Raw genomic sequence first — 18542 nt, forward strand, 5'->3', positions numbered from 1 at the left:
TCAAGGACATAGTAGGCACTTAATACATGCTTGTTGACTGACTGATGATGGAAAATCTTACTATAATAAGAACAGTGGAGGAAAAGACATACTATGTCAGAGACAAAAATTTCCATGCAGCACAAGACTCACTTTCCCTTCTGAAATGGAACTGTGTAATCTTAAAGTAAATGAAACCTATTTCAATGGGAAAAGTTTTTCCCACAACAGGCTGGTGATATTCTTTCAAATTTTTTTGTTTGTTTTTATTAATTTTTTTTTTAAAGTTCACTGATCATCACAAAAACCCAGTAAATGCAACTAAAGATAAAACAAAATGTCCAACTGAGATCTAAGAACCCAGAGCTATGGGGAGACGTGACACTGTGCTGCACTGTGCGCACATAGGGCAGAGTGACGCATGCGTGCAGCAGACAGCTGTGGACAGAAACAAGAGGAAAAAGAGAGAGTGTGTGTGTAGGGCAATGGGGGAGAGGGCAGGTGTTATATTAACCGCTGGACAATGACAGCGTTGAGCAGGTTGGCCTCCTTCAAGGTCTGGCTCTCATCAGCCAGCTCTTTGTTGGGAAAGGTGGTCATAAGGACAAAGCTCATGGCTGCCATCGCTGGCCGGGCGTCGACAATGAAAAGCCGGATATCTCTGATCCTGGTACAAGAAAGAAAAACAAGAATGTCATGCTGGTACACTTTCTGATGCTGCAAGGGAGGCAGTAAAAGAATGGAGAGACCCTTTGACCACATTTCCCAGGCTCCTCCCACCAATGTTACTGCCTGAAAATGGGGAGGGCACACGAGGCCATCACCTATGAATACTATCATGGACAGCAACTTTTGAATTTAAAAAACTACAGAATATTAGGGTCAGAAGTGTCCTTCAGCTTTTCTAGCCATGGAATCAGAGTTTAAGACCTGGGAAGGACCCTGAAAGAGGGAACAGAGGCTAAGCATTATGTGCTCCATGTCACATAATGAGTTAGTGGCAGAACTGAAACCATGATGCAGGCCAGTGCTCTATAATGTCTCACGTTCCCTGCCTGACAAGTGCTCAAAGGACACCTTGGTGGTTGTAAATCTTACCCTCTCTTTTCCTCTCCCCCATGACATAAAATATTTTGACTTTACAGAAGAACATGGTACATGGGCACCAGGCCATTTCCTTCACAATTCTGTGAAGTAGGTGATATAAGTATCATCTCAGAGGGTTGAAGTGACCTGATGAAGGTCACATGGACACAACTTTAAATGCAAAACGCTTTCCAATACAATCCTTTTTTCTTCATGTGGTTGGCCCAGATACATAAAGTTAAGATATGCTATTAGTAGGAAGGTAACTTCAGGTTTAGTGGGAATAGTGGCAAGGTCCTGTGGGACTAGAGGGAAGTCTAAGAACCCCACAACGTGAAGCAATTTCTGTTCCTTTGACCTGAGGATGATGGTTCAAAATGAAAGAAAGACTGAAAACTTTCTCAAGGAAAATGACAGTTTGCATTCAATAAAGCTGAATGGTGGGAACAAAATCTCTCTTAAGTTTCCTCTTTGGAAAAAGAAGGAGCCTGTAGGACTCGCTGACCTTAACACTGCTTCCGCTCTAAACTCTGTGACTACAAATTTTCTGTACTCCCAGCTCAAATGTCCTTATGGTGCTATGATCACAGACAGAAAACACATGAGCTGGTACTGTTAAGGTTAACATCTTGATGATATACAACATTTCCAAAGGCAGAATTCAGTCATTGTTCTGGTTTTCCTAGGTGTCTTCAGAGCCAAAAATCAATGCTATATCTAGGGAGATATCGAGCCATGAAAGTGTTCAGATTGGAAAGTATTACAAAAACTAGTAACTATTCCCAGATAAACTGAGGCAACAGTTCTACAGATATTGTGAAGGTAAAGAAATATGAGTTGTGGAACCTCAGGGAAGGGAAAATAATGACAGTAATAACAACTTGGTATTTCTATAATGCTTTATAGTTATAAAGTGCTTTCCATAAATTATCTCATTTGAACCTTGAAACAATCCTGTTGAGGGCAGCAGAGAAGGCTTTAAAATATATCTTTAGAGAAGAGGAAATTGAGGCTCAGAGGGGAGAAAATGACTTGCCCGATGTAATATAACTCACAAAGTGTCAGAACTAGAATTAGAATCCAGGTGTCCTAGCTCTCTTTTTAGTGTTCTCATATGTGAAAGGCAGACAGCAGGATTACAGTTAAGATATCAAGTGCGTTCCCTCTGAGATGACCTCCGATAGCTTGTATGTAACTTGTCTGTATGTAGCTCTCTGCATGTTATCTTCCCCCTTAAACTGTGAGCTCCTTGAGAGCAGGGACTGCTTTTGCCTTTCACGGACTCTCTAGCCCTTAGCAGAGCAGGTACTTAACAACTGTCTGTTGACTCAACTCACATATAAAGACATTCTACTGCTACTGGTAGTTATATGCTTGATGTGTTCAGATCTTTAAAGCTTAAGAAAATAAAATCCTCAGAGCGAACACATTCTTTTTTGTCCACAGAAAAAATTTTTACATGTCTGTGCATAAAGCACAGGTTGAACAGAGATTCAATAGTTCTAGTTCATAAAGGAAGGGCAACATTCATAGATACCTTTTCCTAGAGTTGAAATGTTCCCAAGATCTGAGGAAATAAGAGGCCAAATGAGGTCATTTAACTTATCCCCTTGTCTTGAGGCTGGAATGACCAGACTGACCGGCATCTCCTTCTATACAAACTCTGTCAATGAACTGGGATGACTGTCTGAGTCCATTACAAGTGGTACCAAAATATTTACAGCAGCTCTTTTTGTATGGCAAAGAAACTGAGGGGACGAATTGGGGAATGGCTGAATAAATTATAGCATATGATTATAATGGAATAGTATTGTGCTATAAGAAATAATAAAGGGGATGGTTTCAGAAAAACCTGAGAAGACTTGTACAGGCTGAAGCAAAGTGAAGTGAGTAGAATCAGAAGAATACTGTACATAGTAACAGTAATGATGATCAGTTGTGATACTTAACTACTCTGAGCAATAAAATGATCCATGACAATTCCAAAGGACTCATGATTAAAAATGCCATCCACCTACAGAGAGAGAACTGATGAACTCTGAGTGCAGGGAAGCATTATTTTGTCTTTATTTTTCTTGTTTTTTTTTCCCCCTCTCAACAAAGCTAATGTGGAAATAAATTTTCTATGATTTCATATGTATAATGGGTATCATATTTCTTATCTTCTCAATTGGTGGGGCAGGAACTAGAGGGAGGGAGAAAATTTGGAACTGAAAATAAAATTAAAAGACAAAAGAAAAAGGAAAAAAAAAAGAAGTAGTTTCCACTCTCAAAGGCAATTTCTGGGTAAGGAAGACTACTACTTTACCTGTGACGGTGGTTAAACTTCTGTACCAGTCTCCCGCCATCAGCGAGCCGGATTTGAATATTGGTCGTGGGCTCTGACTCATCAATTGCAATGGAGGAACTGGCTTTGGCTTCATTTTCTGCCTGCTGGGCTGGAGAGCTTGTGTTCAATAGCTGGGGGGTAGTGCTGAGGAAGGAGAAAGGTGTCAGGACCATTAACAGAAACATTCACATTTTGGAATCATAATACACTTTTAATTATTATCAAAGCTGTGCACCAACTCTACAGAGATGTTTTCTTTCCTGTAGTTTTTCAGTGTTTTCACAATGACCCAGATAATGGAGGTCTAAGTAACTAATATCCCTAAGCTGTAGGTCACGTTAGCACTCCATTTCTGAATTCCTGTTTGTCATTTAATTTCTCTTTAAATTTCTAATCTTATTTCTTTTGGGTCTAGAGTTCATGCTAATTTGCTTGGCAACTTAGCTTCTGTGCTTACCTTGAATAATTGTTATGATTACTAATGACCATAATTACAAATATGAGTTGCATGGCTGTAAGTAATGGAACACTATAGTCTCTGAGGAATTAAAAATGAATATCCCACACAAAGCAATGAAGAGGTGATGGTAGGTATGAATAGGCTTCAACAAATATCCTCAGGGAAATGGATTGGATGGAATCTCTGTGACCCACTTAAAGCACAATTAAAAGTCATATAGGATGGGAATGTATGGATGGACTGTGATCTGCACTGCTGCAGGGAATGTCCAGATCAATGAAATCACAGACCATTTTGAGCACTAATAACAAAACAGCACATTTTGGTTATAAAATACTTCATATACACACACCTCATTTGATCCTCAAAACAACACCACAATATGCTGAAAATCTTTTATTATCCTCATTTTAAAGTCAGGGAAACTGAGAACAAGAAGATTAAATGACTTGCTCCAGGTTAGCTAGTAAGTGACAGAATGGAGACTCAAACTTGAGTCTGCCCAGAAACGTGGAGGACAGGATACTTAGATACTAAAGTTTTGAATCAAATCACAAATATTTCTTGAATGGCTAGCGTGTCAAAGTTACTAGAGGATAAAAGAGATACATACACATAACTGCTGCCTCCAAGGACCTTAAGAGTCTAGCTGGGAAGATAAAGCATAAACACAAGTATAGAGCTGAACACATAACCAGACAAGATTGGTAAAAAAAAGACCTGGTTGGAACAGATGATGGAGTAGCCGGAAAACAAGAGAGTAACACAAGATAAAGTTAAAGAGGTTGATGGTAGTAAAAAGGGCACTGACTGTGGAGTCAGAAGACTATGGTCTGAATTCCTGCTCTACTGCTCAGTAGCTGTGTGATCTTGTGCATTTCACTTACCTTCTTTGTGCCTCAATTTCTACATCAGTTCTAGGCCAGGGATGAGAATGTAGAATGGCAAAGAACTAAGGCGTGCCGCCACTCAATTGGTGAATGACTGAACAAATTATGGTATATTGATGTAATGGAATACTATTGTGCCCTGAGCAATGAGGAATGGGACAATTCCAGAGAAATATGGGAAGACTTTCATGAAATGATACACAGGGAAGTGAGTAGAACTAGGAGAACAATTAAATAATAACAATAACATTGTAAAAACAAACAACCTTTAAAGACTTAACTAATCAAGGCAATGACCAACAACAATACCAGAGGACTGATAATAAATGATGCAAGCTACCCATATCCTGACAAAGGTGATGGGGCTTGGGGCGGAGAATAAAACACCTATTTTTTGACATAGTTACTCTGGAAATTTGTTTTGCTTGATTTTACATATTTGTTACATGAGTTTTATTTTTCTTTTCAATGAGAAAAAGGGGAGGGAAAATAAATTTCTGTTAACTGGAAAAATTAATTTAATTTTAAAAAGTTAAAAAAGATATACTACCTATTTCTCAGAGTTGTGATAAAGGACTTTGTTTGAATTGAGCTCATTATCATTTTTCCTAAACTTGCTCCTCCTTTAATTACTATTTTTGTCTGTGCTTCTACACAATTTACCTAATCTCTCATGTTAACAACCTTTAAGTTACCTTAGACTTCTTCCTTACTTCTCATATAAAGTTACCAAGTTCTACTGATTCCAATTCTGTAACACCTCTTGCATGTCTTTACTCTTCTCTATTCCCACTACCATCAACCTAATACAGGCCTTCATTACCATGTGCTTAGACTATACAAGAGTCTCCTTATAGATCTTCCCACGTCTACTCTGCTCCTTCCCAGTCCTAAGTACAATTTATATATCACACCACTATCAGAATAATCATTCTCAGGATTTGGACATATGACTCATTTGCTTAAAAACCTTTGTCTGGAATTCAAGACCTTCCAAAATGTATCAATACTCTAAATCTTTCCAGCTTTACCTCATATTATATACCTCCATGCACTTCATACCACAATGAAACTGGGCTCTTTTCCTCTGCCCCCTCACCAAATATGCACTATGTTCTCATGACTCCTTGCTTTGGCTCATGCTGTTCCCTATCTCTGGAATGCCTATCCCCTCCTCAACTGTTGTATACACGCACACACACACCCAGCCAGTAAAGTCCAGTTCAAATGCCTAGTTTTCTACGACAGCTGAGGATAGCCTCCACTCACGTTAGAGACTGGCAGCTGTCTGTCAACTGCCAAAGAAAGGCGTCTGAGCATGTCAGCATCTTATTAAGAAAAGGTAAAAAGAAAAAAAGAAAAAGAAAAAAAGTGGGAAGCCAGAATGTTTCTGACAGTGCCAAATAACCACAATATGTACCCAAAATGCAGGTGGATCTCCCTCACAGAAGAGAAAGTAAATGGCTAAAGAAATGTCTCACTTCTCTGGAAAAGGAAGTGTTCCTTGAAGGAAGAGAATAAATGTTTCAAGAAGAAAAAGGATCTGAAGAGGCAGAACGAAATCACAAGTTGTTTCAGGAGGATGAAGGGTTAGAAGAATGTAACAGAAAAAAGGAAGGGAAGAATGACCACTAAACACTTGGAGCTACATTAACAGGTATGAGAATCTTCCATTAAAGTGGGAATCTGGCCATACCAGGCAAGGATATACAATAATGCTTAGAGGAAGAAGAGACAAGTAGCAGTGACTCAGTGCTTCCCTACCGATGTAACTATATGTTGACCCGCCAGAAATTAAAGGTCTACAGTTCTCTTTTCTCTATGTGCTCTCTCCTTTGGTAATCTTATCAGACCCAATGCGTTCAATTATCACCTCAAAGCAGACGATTCTCATATCTATTTAGCTAATCCTAGCTCTCACTCGAGTTCAAATTTTGCATCTCTCGTTGCCTCTTAGACATTTTGAATTGGAAGTCCTGGGCAAGAGATCTACTAAGGTCATTGTATTTTCATCATTGCAATCAAGAGAAGACAGGGATTTCAGAAGAGAAAGGAAGACTTGGGAAATGAATGGCTGCTTAAGAAGATGATATATGAGATTAGGATGGGAATTTCTTGAATACAGTTTAAAATTAAGAATGATGGACTCTTCTTGGTCAGGGATAAATCTAATCAAAAGATCTAATGATGGCTACTAAAAAGTACTCAGATTCTTGAGAATCTGATCAAGATGGTTTTAAACTGAAAAGAGAGAGAAAAGTACTCTAACTAGAAGGCCATATGTCACACAGAAAAATAGTAGGAGGGAGGACCAGTAATAAGAGTATTTAGAAGATAATATTCAAGAAAAGCCAATAAAAAACCTGTTGCTTCAGACATCTATATACAAATGCACAAAATATAGGTAATAAAAAGGTTGACTAGAGATCTTAAAGGAAGTAATTTCAATCTCACAAGTATCATCACTGAAACTTAGTAAGATAGAACCCATGACAATAGCAATGGAAGGTTATATTTTATTAAAAAGGAAGAGATTAAAAGGACACAAGAGCAGTGGAGTAGCATTAAGTATCAAAAAGAAATATGAGGAAACATAGAAACCTGGGAAGCATGGTAGACAGAATTTGGCTGAGGATCAAAGGGAAAAAAAGAAATGACGCAGGGGGAGTCCATTACAGAAGAACTGTACAGAATGAGGAAACAAACTATTTTTATTCAGGAAACACATAACAAACCCAGCATGAAGGCATAAGATGGTTAATAGTGATGGAGGCCTTCCATTATAAAAACATCTGTTTGAAATGTTCTGCACTAAAATCAGAGCAACTGATAAAATTCCTGACTTGGTTTAATGAAAATTTCATTCTTCAGAATGTGAAATCAACAATGTTTTTCTGATCATCAAAGTGGAACTGGTTCCTGAAGTGCAAATAATGCAAATACTTGGAGAAAGGTGGCTATTCCATTTTAAGAATTCATGACAGAGAAACAGAAGAAAGCTGGGTATAGTTTCACATGCATCCTAGATTTTAGGGGGGCAGATTTCAAAGGATTCAGAGATGGGATAGGTGGAATCTTATGATCTAAAATTCTATAGCCCAAGTCAAATGGTAAGCTCTCAAGAAGTAAATTCTTAAGACACAAACAAAAACTATGCCAATGAGGAAGAAAAAGGAGAGTGGTCAAGAGACAGAAGGAAACATAGGGAACTCAATGACCAACTGATATTTTAAAGAGACATAAACAGAAGATAGGAATGATTAAGTAAAAGGATGAACACAAAAGAGTAGCAGTCTGTTAAGACTGCTGTAAGGATCATGTTAAAACTCAGAATGAATGAGGCTTACAGATTCTAAGAACAATAATAAGACCTATGTTTGAGAGGAAGGGGATACTCTGTATACTGTAAGAAATGATGAAGAGAATGGTTTCAGAGAAACCTGGGAAAACTTGTATGAACTGATACTTTTGGAAGTGGGCAGAACCAGGAGAAAAATAACTAACACTATAAAGACAAACAACTCTGAATGACTTAGGAACTGATCAATGCAATGACCAATTGTGACACCAGAGGACTGATAATTAATTACCCAGGCTTCAAAGGAAGATAAGAGATGACATAGGACCACTGTTTACATTGTGTGACATGATGATAATGGATTGGAAATGATAATGGATAAAACTATTCTAGTTGAGTGGAGTTGTTCTAGGGATTGTGCTGTTTAACATGAATGAATGAATAACACATTTGTTAAACACTTACTATATGTATATCATTGAAGATACACATAAAAAAGACAAGTCTCTGCTCTCAAGTAGCTCTAATCCTAATGAGCTCTGAATTCTAATGGAGGAGATAACACACATCAAGGTTTCTGCAGCAAATCGGATGGAAACATCTCATGGTACTCAGGGTACAGCAGCAAAGCAGATGGTAATGCGTCTTCTTTAATGTCTTTTCTACTGATAAAATCCTATCAGTTTCTGATTTTGAACTATTTCACAGTGCTAAGGACTTTGGTGGTAAGAACTCCTTTTCTGTGTCTTTAATAGATGTGGCTGTAGCACCTGTAGGAGCAGTTGCCAGGTTGCATCTCCACAGGGGTTGCTTACCAGTATCATGTTTATATTAACATGCTTATCAATGACCTGAACTGGGTCCTAGATGGCACTCTTATTAAATCAGCAGATGACTGACACAAAACTGAGACACAGCCTACATGATGGATGACAGTATCTAAAAAAGAGCTCAATAAGGTAAAATACAACAGGGGGATATTTAATAAGGATAAATTTAAAGCTACATAGCTGGGTTCAAAGTACCAGTTTTAATTTTAAATTTATTTATTTTTAGTTTTCAACATTTACTTCCACAAGATTTTGAGTTCCAAATTTTCAGCAAAGTATCAGTTTTATAAGCATGAGATGGAGATACTTCCCCATTAAGAGCCATCTTGGCTAGAAAGCAGCTCCTATGAAAATCATCTTGTATTTCGAGTTTAACATGAATCGACAGTGTAATACTGGCAGCCAATATTGTTCAGTTGTTCCAACTGTGTCAGACTCTTTGTGACCCCTTTTAGGGATTTTCTTGGCAAAGATACTGGAGTGGTTTGCCATTTCCTTCTCCAGGTCATTTGACAGCTGAAGAAACTGAGGCAAACAGAGTGAAGTGACTTGCCCAGGGTCACACAACTTGTAAGTGTCTGAGGCTAAATTTGAACTCAGTCTTCCCAACTCCAGTCCAGGTGCTCTACTCACTGTACCACCTAGATGTCCCTCACCAATGTCAGCCAGTTATCTCCCCCTCTCACCTCCCTGCCAAAACAAACCAAAAATGTAATGCACTCTTAAGCTGAGTGTCCAGAATGAGGGAAGTAAAGGTCCCATTGCATTTCTTCCCGGTCAGAGCACACTGCAATATTAACATGCTTAGTTCTAGGCACGTTTCAAGAAGCATACTGATCCAATCAAAAAGCTAGACTGTATTTAGAGGAGGATTCAGAATAGTGATGGAACTAGATACTATAGCATACAAAAGTAGGTTGAATGAACAAGGAATCTTTATCCTGAAGAAAAGAAAACTTAGGGGGAACACAAGAGTTGTCTTCAAGTATATGAAAAGCTGTCTTGTGGAAAAGTCTAGACTTGTTCTACTTGACTCCAGAGGGCAGGACTAGGAAGTATGGGTGTAAGGTTCTCAGAGGTGGCTTCCTAACAATTAGAACTGCAGAATGTGCTGCCTCAGGAATTAATAAGTTTCCCCTTACTAGAAGTTTTCAAGCAAAGGCTGAATGACCATTTATCAGCAATTTTTGAGAGAGAGAGTTCCTAATCAGGAACCAGTTGAGCTAAATGGCCTTTGGAGTCCTTTCCAACACTTAGCTGTGATTCTGTTTCTGTGAAACCTTCTCTGATTCCTTTGGTTTAAAGCTTTAATCTGAAGACCTCACAAAACACTTTGCTTTGGTTGGGTTTATATAGAGGAACAATGGGAGATAAAGCTAGAGAGGTAAGGTTTATCTTTGTTTCAATGTACTTATAATATTATCTACTAGTTACCTGTATTGGTGCCTTACCCTACTGCTCCTATTTACTACTGGAATCTATAAAGTGCTTTAAAGATTTCAAAGTGCAAACATGAACTAATGTCACAACCCTATGAGGTAGGTGTTAACAGGTATTGTTATCCACATTTAACAGATGAAGAGACTGAGGATCAGAGATGCCTGCCCATCCAGTATCAGAGGTAGGGTAGGAACCCACGTTTTCTTGACTTCAAGTCTGCCTCTCAATCCATTAGGCTGCACTATAATGTCTTAGAGGTTATGGACCTTCTCTTATCTAATCTCCCATCATTCATCACAGTACTCTGTACAACAGGCATATTTACTGTATGTTGTAGTGTAAAGCTCAATAATTAATAACAAATATAAGTTATGACTGTTGGAGTAGGGTTGAAGAAAGCTTTGAGTCTTTTTGACAATGGGAACTCCTAAACAAAGAATAACCCTCTTGAACAAAGAATAACCTAAACAGTGATGCATTAGGATGCTAGCTCTAGAAACATCTGCAGGATAGAATGGTGGGCAGGAGATCCATTAGGAGATTACTACTACTCAAGTCCAACACAAAATCTTTTCATCTTGAACCCAAGTCATCTTAATGTACCTGACTCAAAATTTAGTGCTCTTGCCACTACCTCACAATTCCTTCTCAGCTACTAAGGCATATCTGGGACCACTGGTGAGAAATTTTAGAAAGTTTCTTAAATGGAGGGTCTAAACTTCGGTGTGGGTAACTTCTTCTTAGGGTAAACTTGGAGCCTGCAATCTCATATTGAGATTTTATTTTTACCAGAAGTCCACATGGAGTTCTCCCTTTTAATGGGGAGCAAACCTTCTGGGTATATTTGGTTAAGTTCTCATTAATTCTGAGGGAATAAAAGCTATGACTGCATCTAGAGAAAAAGCACCCACAGTTAGAATGAGGTAGTATAGAAACCAAATGAGGCATATTTCATCAGGCTTATTTGAGAAAAAGACAAAAGATAATTGTTGTGAAGCCATCAGAAGTACAAAAGACAAAGAAGCCTTTGACTGGGAAACCCAACAGAGAGGAGAACAAATTATTAGGACTTTCCAAAATGCATGCTTGGTATGTGTAGGTACATGTACTGTGTCTCTAGAACGGCTGTTTTTCAAAGAGCAATGTAGTGCATGAGGATGGTCAATGAAGCAAGTCACAGCACGAGTCAAATCTGTTCCCAGTGTGGTAGAGTGGAAAGGACACTGGACTGGGAGTTAGGAGACCAACGAGGGTCAAGTTCTGGCTCAGATGCTTTTTAGCTGTATGACTATGGACAAGTCATTTCCTCTCTTTCATCCTAACTTTCTGCATTTGTACAATGATGGTAATATGTCTGCACTCCTTACCTCACAGCACTGTGAAGAAAGTACTTTATCACCAAAAGGATAGCGTCATGTTTCATACTTCTAAACTGAAAGGCTTCATCCTGAACCACGCTTTTGCCAATGAGATGTTATCAATAAGCAACCCACAACCCTAGAATCTTGAAGTTGAAAAGGCCCTTTGAAGTCTTTATTGGAACAAGACCCTTCTCTGCTCTATAGTTTCCCTGACAAGTGGTCATCCAGCAAGCTAATAAACTTCTCTCCTAAGTTTTAATAGGCAGCTCATTTTTTAATGTTCTGATTATTCTGTGATTCCTGGAACACAGGTACAATTCTTTATATTAAAGAAGGGTTACACATTTTTCATTCAATGTATACTCAACCTCAAACTCAAAGCTGGAAAGGACCTTGGAAAATAAAATGTTAAAAGCTAAAACAAGTTGTCTTATCCAATACCCTAATTTTTTACAGATGAGGAAACTGAAAGCCAGAGATGATCAGTGACTACTTTTATCATGTCACTTTCCTGCTCAAGAATCTCTTCCCTGGGGCATCCTATATAAAGGTGCTAACTAGCAGACATGACTCTTTATATGCTGGGCCCACCTTACCTAACATATAACCCCCCTCTCTTTCAACACCTTCCTGGATCAGTCAGACCTTTTTGTACATTTTCCTCACTGGGGAACAAAACCTTTACTTCTGCCTAGATTTGGTCTCTCTTCCATTTACTGGAGTCCCTCCTCCACAATAAAGTGAAGAACAAGGTATTTTAACTGATTTGCAGGCTCAGTAACAACAAAAGTATGACAAGAAAGTCAAAACAAAAATTGAATTTTAGGTTACATTAATAGAAGTCTAGTGTGTAGAATAGTGCAACCAGATGGCACAGTGGACAGAGCGCTTGGCCTGCAGTCAGGAAAACTCATCTTCATGAATGTAAATCCAGCCCCTGACACTTAGTAGTTGTGTGACCCTGTGCAAGTCACTTAACTGTTTGCCTCAGTTTCCTCATTTGTAAAATGAGCTGGAGAAGGACGTGACAAACCACTCCAACATTTTTGCCAAGAAAACTCCAAATGGGGTCATGAAGAGTCAGACATGACTGAACAACAAAAGTGTATAGAATGAGGGGGGGTGATGGTCCTATGGTTCTCTGCATTGGTCAGATGTCATCTGAAGAGCTGTTATTTCTAAGCATCAAATTTTAGGTGGGACTCTGACAGGTTGCACTTTGTCCACATCACATCACATCACAGAAGATACTAAGAATGTCTTAGTTCTGACACTTATCAGCTATATGACCACAGGCAAGTTTTTAACTTCTCTGAGTTTCACTTTCCTCATTTGCAGGGTGAGGACCATAACATTTATACTGCTTACTGCACAGGGTTATTAAGAGGAAAGTGATTTTTAAACCTTAAAGTACTATACAAATCTGCGTTTAGCCTGGAGAAGAGAAGACTCAAGGTGGGTCATGATCTGTCTTTAAATATGCAAAAGGCTGTTAAGAGAGAATGATACACAATTCACAATTCTATAGTGCTTTAAGATTTACAAAATGTTTTCTTCACAACAACACTATGGGATATGAAGTATAAGTATTATCCCCATTTACAGATAGGAAAACTAAGAAGTTAAATAGTATGTCCAAAGTCACAAAACTAGGATGCAATTTAATCTACACACAGGAAGCTAGGGATCCTAAAAGGTAGAGATGAGAAGGGAGTGTATTCCAGGAATGTAGAATAGTCTGTAAAAAGGTAAATGCAGGAAATGTGAGTTCTGAATTCTAGGAACAGTAAATAAGCCAATTCAGTTGGAATGTAGAGTGTATGAAGTAAGCTATGTGAGAGGCAAGGCATTTGGGTAAGCAATGTCAAATGTACATGTTTCAACTACAGGTCCAGCACTCTTTCCATGATACCACACTGCCTCTCTAAGAAGCATTGGACCTTTTCTGTATGTTCCACGGGGAAAATGGATGGAAATTATGGGCAGGCAGATTTTGGCTCACTAGGCAAAGAGTCCAATGACTGGACCTGTGACTTCAATTGTATAGGGAGCTTCTTCATACCCTCTGCTGCTGAAGGTTGGAAGCTTCTCTGTAACTTAGTCTGGAGACATGCATAAAGCACTTGAGAAGTTAAGTGACATGCCCAGGATCACATATCTAGTATGTGTTGTTACAAGTAGGACATGAACCCAGGCCCCCTGAGTCCAAGGCCCCGAGTCTCAATCTACTACACCAAAATGATTCTGTAAGAAAAACTTCCTACTAGTCAAGGCTACCAAACAGCAGAATGGCCTGTCGTTGAAGAGGTTTTAAGTAAGGGCTAGAAGACCACTTGTTAAGGATGCTATAAAGAGGACTGTGGCAGCAGGGGCTTTGGATCAGATAAATTCTAATGGCCCTTTCAGCTCTAAGATTCTAAGTCTACAAAAATTCTTCCTAATGACCTGAGCTCACAATGATATGTGTGATCCTTTTCTAACTCCTTTTGTGATTATTATGTATTGTACAATGTAGCACTTTCATATATTATCTTGCTTCCTATGTTCCATGTATATGTCTTGCCCCCCAAATAGATTATAAGGTGTTCCTCTTGTATTTTTTGGTAGCCTATGCCCATAAATTGTCTAAAGAGTCATCATTTCCAAAGTGGCCTAATTTATGACACCTGCTCCTGCAAACGGCCACAGGATGTACTGTTTGACTTTAACTACTCACCAATGTGCTATTGAGCATGAGCAGTGAAAACAAAGTGGAATGGGGGTGAGGAAGACCCTGCCTACTAAAAAGTCTCTCTCTAGCTCTTGTCCTTTCCCGAGAAAGGTGACAAAATGTTAACTACTGCAGGCCTTTCCACAAACTGGACAGCACTCACAGGACCTAGACTACTAATTCCAACCAACAACCAGAAGATAAAGGCCTTGACGAAGCAAAGGTAGATGGGGTTGGAAAGAGTCATGAAGTCCTCTTTCACACCCCTTCATTTGTAGAGGGAAATGAGGCCCAGAGAAGGTGAATGATTTGCCTGAGATGATAAAGTCAGTGATGGTGTGGTTTGAGGACTAGAAACCAAGCCTCCTCATTCAGTTTGGTGCTTTAAAGTTCTTTACTTCCTTATTATGATATTGACTATGGACTTCACTTCACCTCACGGATGAAGCGATGCAAATTCTAACTTCTAAGTGCAGGTCTGACCATGCTATCTCCTCTATTCAATAATCTCCAGTAGCTCCCTATCACCTCTGGGATCAAATATAAAATCCTCTGTTTGGCTTTTAGACTCCTTCACACCCTGGAGCCTTCTTACCTTTCCACTCTTCTTTCACTTTACTCCCTTCCTCAGACTCTACAATTCAGCAATCCTGGCTTTTTGGCTGCTGTTACCTCCCAACTTCAGGTGTCTTCCATGGCTGTCCCCCATGCCCAGAATGCTCTCCCTCCTCATCTCTGACCCCTGGCTGCCTTCAAATCTCAGCTAAAATCTCACCTTCTGAAAAAAAGCCCCCCTCTCTCTGTGCCAATGACTTCACTCTGTGATTATCTCCAATTATCTTGTATATATCTTGTTTGCATATAATTGTTTAAAGTTTTTCCGATGTTGTCTCCTCCAGCAGACCGTAAGCTCCTTGAAGATAGGGACTGTCTTTGTCTTTTTATCTCCAGTGCTTGGCATATAGTCACTTAGAAGCTTATCACTACTATAATTCTACCAATTTTATTACCACAGGCTAAAAAAAGAGGTCAGGAAGGAGAATATATTTGGGATTTCAAGTGTTAGTAGTTTAATAAATGCTTGACTTGACTTTTCACTGCATACTAGTTGATATAAAGGCAGTATGGTACAGTGGAAGGAATACTGGATTTAAAGTCAGAGGACCTTGTTTGGTATACCAGCTGTCACTTAATACCTATGTGACTGTGGGCAAGTTAAATCTCTGTAGACCTCAGTTTCCTAACTTGTAAAATGAGAAGGCTGGTGTCAATGACAGCCAAGGTCTGACTCTAAATTTATGATTTTATGATCCTACTTTACTACTTAGTAAAAAATTACTTCTAAATAAAGAATGCTTTTGCAATAGACTTTCTGAAGTGCTGGTTTCAGTGAAATGAAATCCTTAAAGGTTTTTTTTAAGGGTGAGGGGTATCTAAAGGGTAAAGATGCCTAGGTTCTGACCTTTGTCAGCCTCTGAAAGAATAAAATCTTAAATAAAAAACCTTCATACATTTTTCTTTATAATTTATGACTGTCAAAGTGATTTACTTAGGTGTATCATCTTTGAACAGTACTTTTTGCCTGTTTGTACTGCTGAGTGGACTATATGACAGGCAGTCCTGTGAAACTGGACAGTCAACTAGCATCTACTGGATGCCTTTTATCAATTTAAGGTCCCAATCTAATAGTTGCAAAGAACCTTCTATGACATGTAGAAGTTATTTTAAAAAAAAAGTCCATTATACCCCAAGACATTTGACTCCCTACACCCACTCACAGGCCTCATCTCTGTATCAGAAATTACAAACTGTGGCAGAGCCTGCCCCTCCCCATAACTTTAAAAGTGCTATATAAACGTGAGTTACCATTTTAAAGAGAAGTCAACTGAAGCCCAGAGAGATCAGATGAGTTGCTCAGGGTTACAAGGTTAACAAGTAGAAAAGTCAGTACCTACTCTGGTCCTTAAGCCTTTTCTTATGTGGAGCTACTGCTGAACTCCACAAAAGAGTGATGACAGCTAAAGGGAAGAGGCAGTGGGGTAGAAGTATTGAGAATGAAAGTCACTGACGGTAACTACTGCTGACCACCTGTGCACCTCAGAAGGCTGCAGAGGGTGGTGAAGAAGATGTCAACTGGTTATGTTCTCATGAGGAATGCTTTTGTTTGAATCATGAAGAAATATTGTAGGGGTGGGCTGATATACTGAAAGTTATAAGACTTTATAACTGAAAGGTGTAAGTTATACAAGAAAGTTATAAGTCAATCAATAATAAGTATTTATCAAGCATTTTCTAAGTACCAGGCTTTGTGTTAGAGGCTGGGATTACAAAGATATAAATTAAACAGCCTTTGCCCTCAAGGAGCTTATATTCTATCAGGGAGCCTAAGTTTCAGTTTCCTCACCTATAAAATGAGGAGGAGAGGGGCAGCTAGGTGGTGCAGTGGATAGAGCACCAGCCCTGAAGTCAGGAGGACCTGAGTTCAAATTCGGCCTCAGACCAAACACTTGACACTTACTAGCTGTGTCACCCTGGGCAAGTCATCTAACCCCAATTGCCAAAAAAAAAAAAAAAAAAAAAAAAAAAAAGAGGAGGAGAAAGGAGGGAGTTGAAGGATATAAATTTTAGGGTCCCACCCAATTTCAGGATTTTATAACTCAATCAAAATACATTATGTGGTGAGCCTTGACCACTGCTTGCTTGATGCTTGAAGGAGAGCCTAACCGTCACCAATGGAAGACTGGTTATGGTTCCTATCTCTGCTGATACTTTTCTTACCTGCCCAGTTTCTGACCCTCGCCAGTGAATGCTTTGAAGGTTCCTTTGGGCTTTACAAAGTCCTCATCTCGATGGTCCTCCATGTCCAAGTTGACCTGTCCCCCACGTGATAACCTTCGTAGCTCTGTAGGTACTTCACTAAAAAAGAAAGGCAACAGGGAGGTTCAAAAGGAGAAGCTAGCAATTGTTATTAGCAGTGGCAGTGCAGATATAAGGTGGAGAAGAGATACAGTTAATAGTGAAAGGTATTTACAGGGTGTGGATTAATCTACAGGATAACAGCTCTGTTTCCTTCATTCAATCAGTCAACAAACATTAAGCAGTATCTACTGTGTGCAAAACAAAGTTGAGTTGGTGCTAGGGGAGATGCAAAATTTAGAAGAGACAATTCTTGCTCTCATGGATCTTATGCTCAAGTAGGGGTGTAAGACAAAAATGTAGATAATCATAAAATATAATACCACACAAAAAATGCTATTTGTGGGGCGTTATATAAGGTCCAAGAGAAATTGTTGTTCTGCTGATTCAGTGTCATTGATAGGCCCCTATTCATTTCCCACCTCAGCCACACACAAAGATAGTCATACCCTTGATCTTGCCATCACTCACAAATGTGCCACATTTTCAAGAGTGCTGAAATCCCCTTACCCGACCATAATCTATTGGCTTTTCACCTCTCCCTCTGACTTCCCTGACAAAAGCCTACTCTTGGTCTGCACTATGACTTCCAAACTCTTGAACCCTTGACTTCTTTCCTAGGCCATCTTCCCTGTACTAGTCACTCTCTCTTTTCCCTATCTTGATTCCTTGGTGAACCAACTCAACTCCATACAGTTCTTCTGTCATGAATCTTTACCCCTCTTATCATCCATTTAGACCCAGCCAAGCCTCAGCTTTGAATCACTCCCATCATTAGTCACCTTTGCTCCTACACAAATGCTGAATGAAGGTGGAGAAAAATCACACGATTATTCTGAGTAGGTCTACTACAAATTTGTTACATAATCTCAACTGGGCCCTCACTGCTGGAAGACAATTCTTCTATACCCACCATATCAACTCACTCTCCCACTTTCCACAGCAGATCCTCCTCAAACCTCTCATGTCATCCCCTCCTCCTCCCTCCACTTCCCTTGCCTCAAACCTGACCTTACATAGAAAAAATTGAGGCCATTCATGGTGAGCTCCCTCTTCTTATCCTATTATTCAGAACCTTCTGCCAGTTTTTCCTCCTTTCCCCATCTCACATGATGGAGTGGCCTTACTCCTTACTAAGGCTAACCCTTCTTCTGCTCAAGCAATCCTATTCCAACCTGTCTCTTTTAACAGATTGCCCCCTCTATCCTCTCCACTCTTTCTTTCATTTTCCATCTCTCCTTCT

At 39.3% G+C, this 18542-nt stretch overlaps 1 protein-coding gene across 1 annotated transcript in view; it reads right to left on the reverse strand.

Annotated features, from left to right (window-relative positions):
- Positions 1-220: 220 nt before the first annotated feature.
- The window catches only part of LOC114047156 (NSFL1 cofactor p47), a 36237-nt gene continuing 17915 nt past the window's right edge, over positions 221-18542 (reverse strand). Inside the window, exons 7-9 of the mRNA XM_027867926.1 lie at positions 17162-17299; positions 3374-3538; positions 221-646 (exon numbers count right to left, since the gene is read on the reverse strand). Of these exons, the coding sequence (XP_027723727.1) occupies positions 484-646; positions 3374-3538; positions 17162-17299 (466 nt within the window). The 3' untranslated portion in view covers positions 221-483. The remainder of the gene's footprint in view (positions 647-3373; positions 3539-17161; positions 17300-18542) is intronic.

The sequence above is a fragment of the Vombatus ursinus genome, unplaced genomic scaffold (assembly GCF_900497805.2).
Source record: "Vombatus ursinus unplaced genomic scaffold, bare-nosed wombat genome assembly UNPS02014786.1, whole genome shotgun sequence".
NCBI classification, from domain to species: Eukaryota; Metazoa; Chordata; class Mammalia; order Diprotodontia; family Vombatidae; genus Vombatus; species Vombatus ursinus.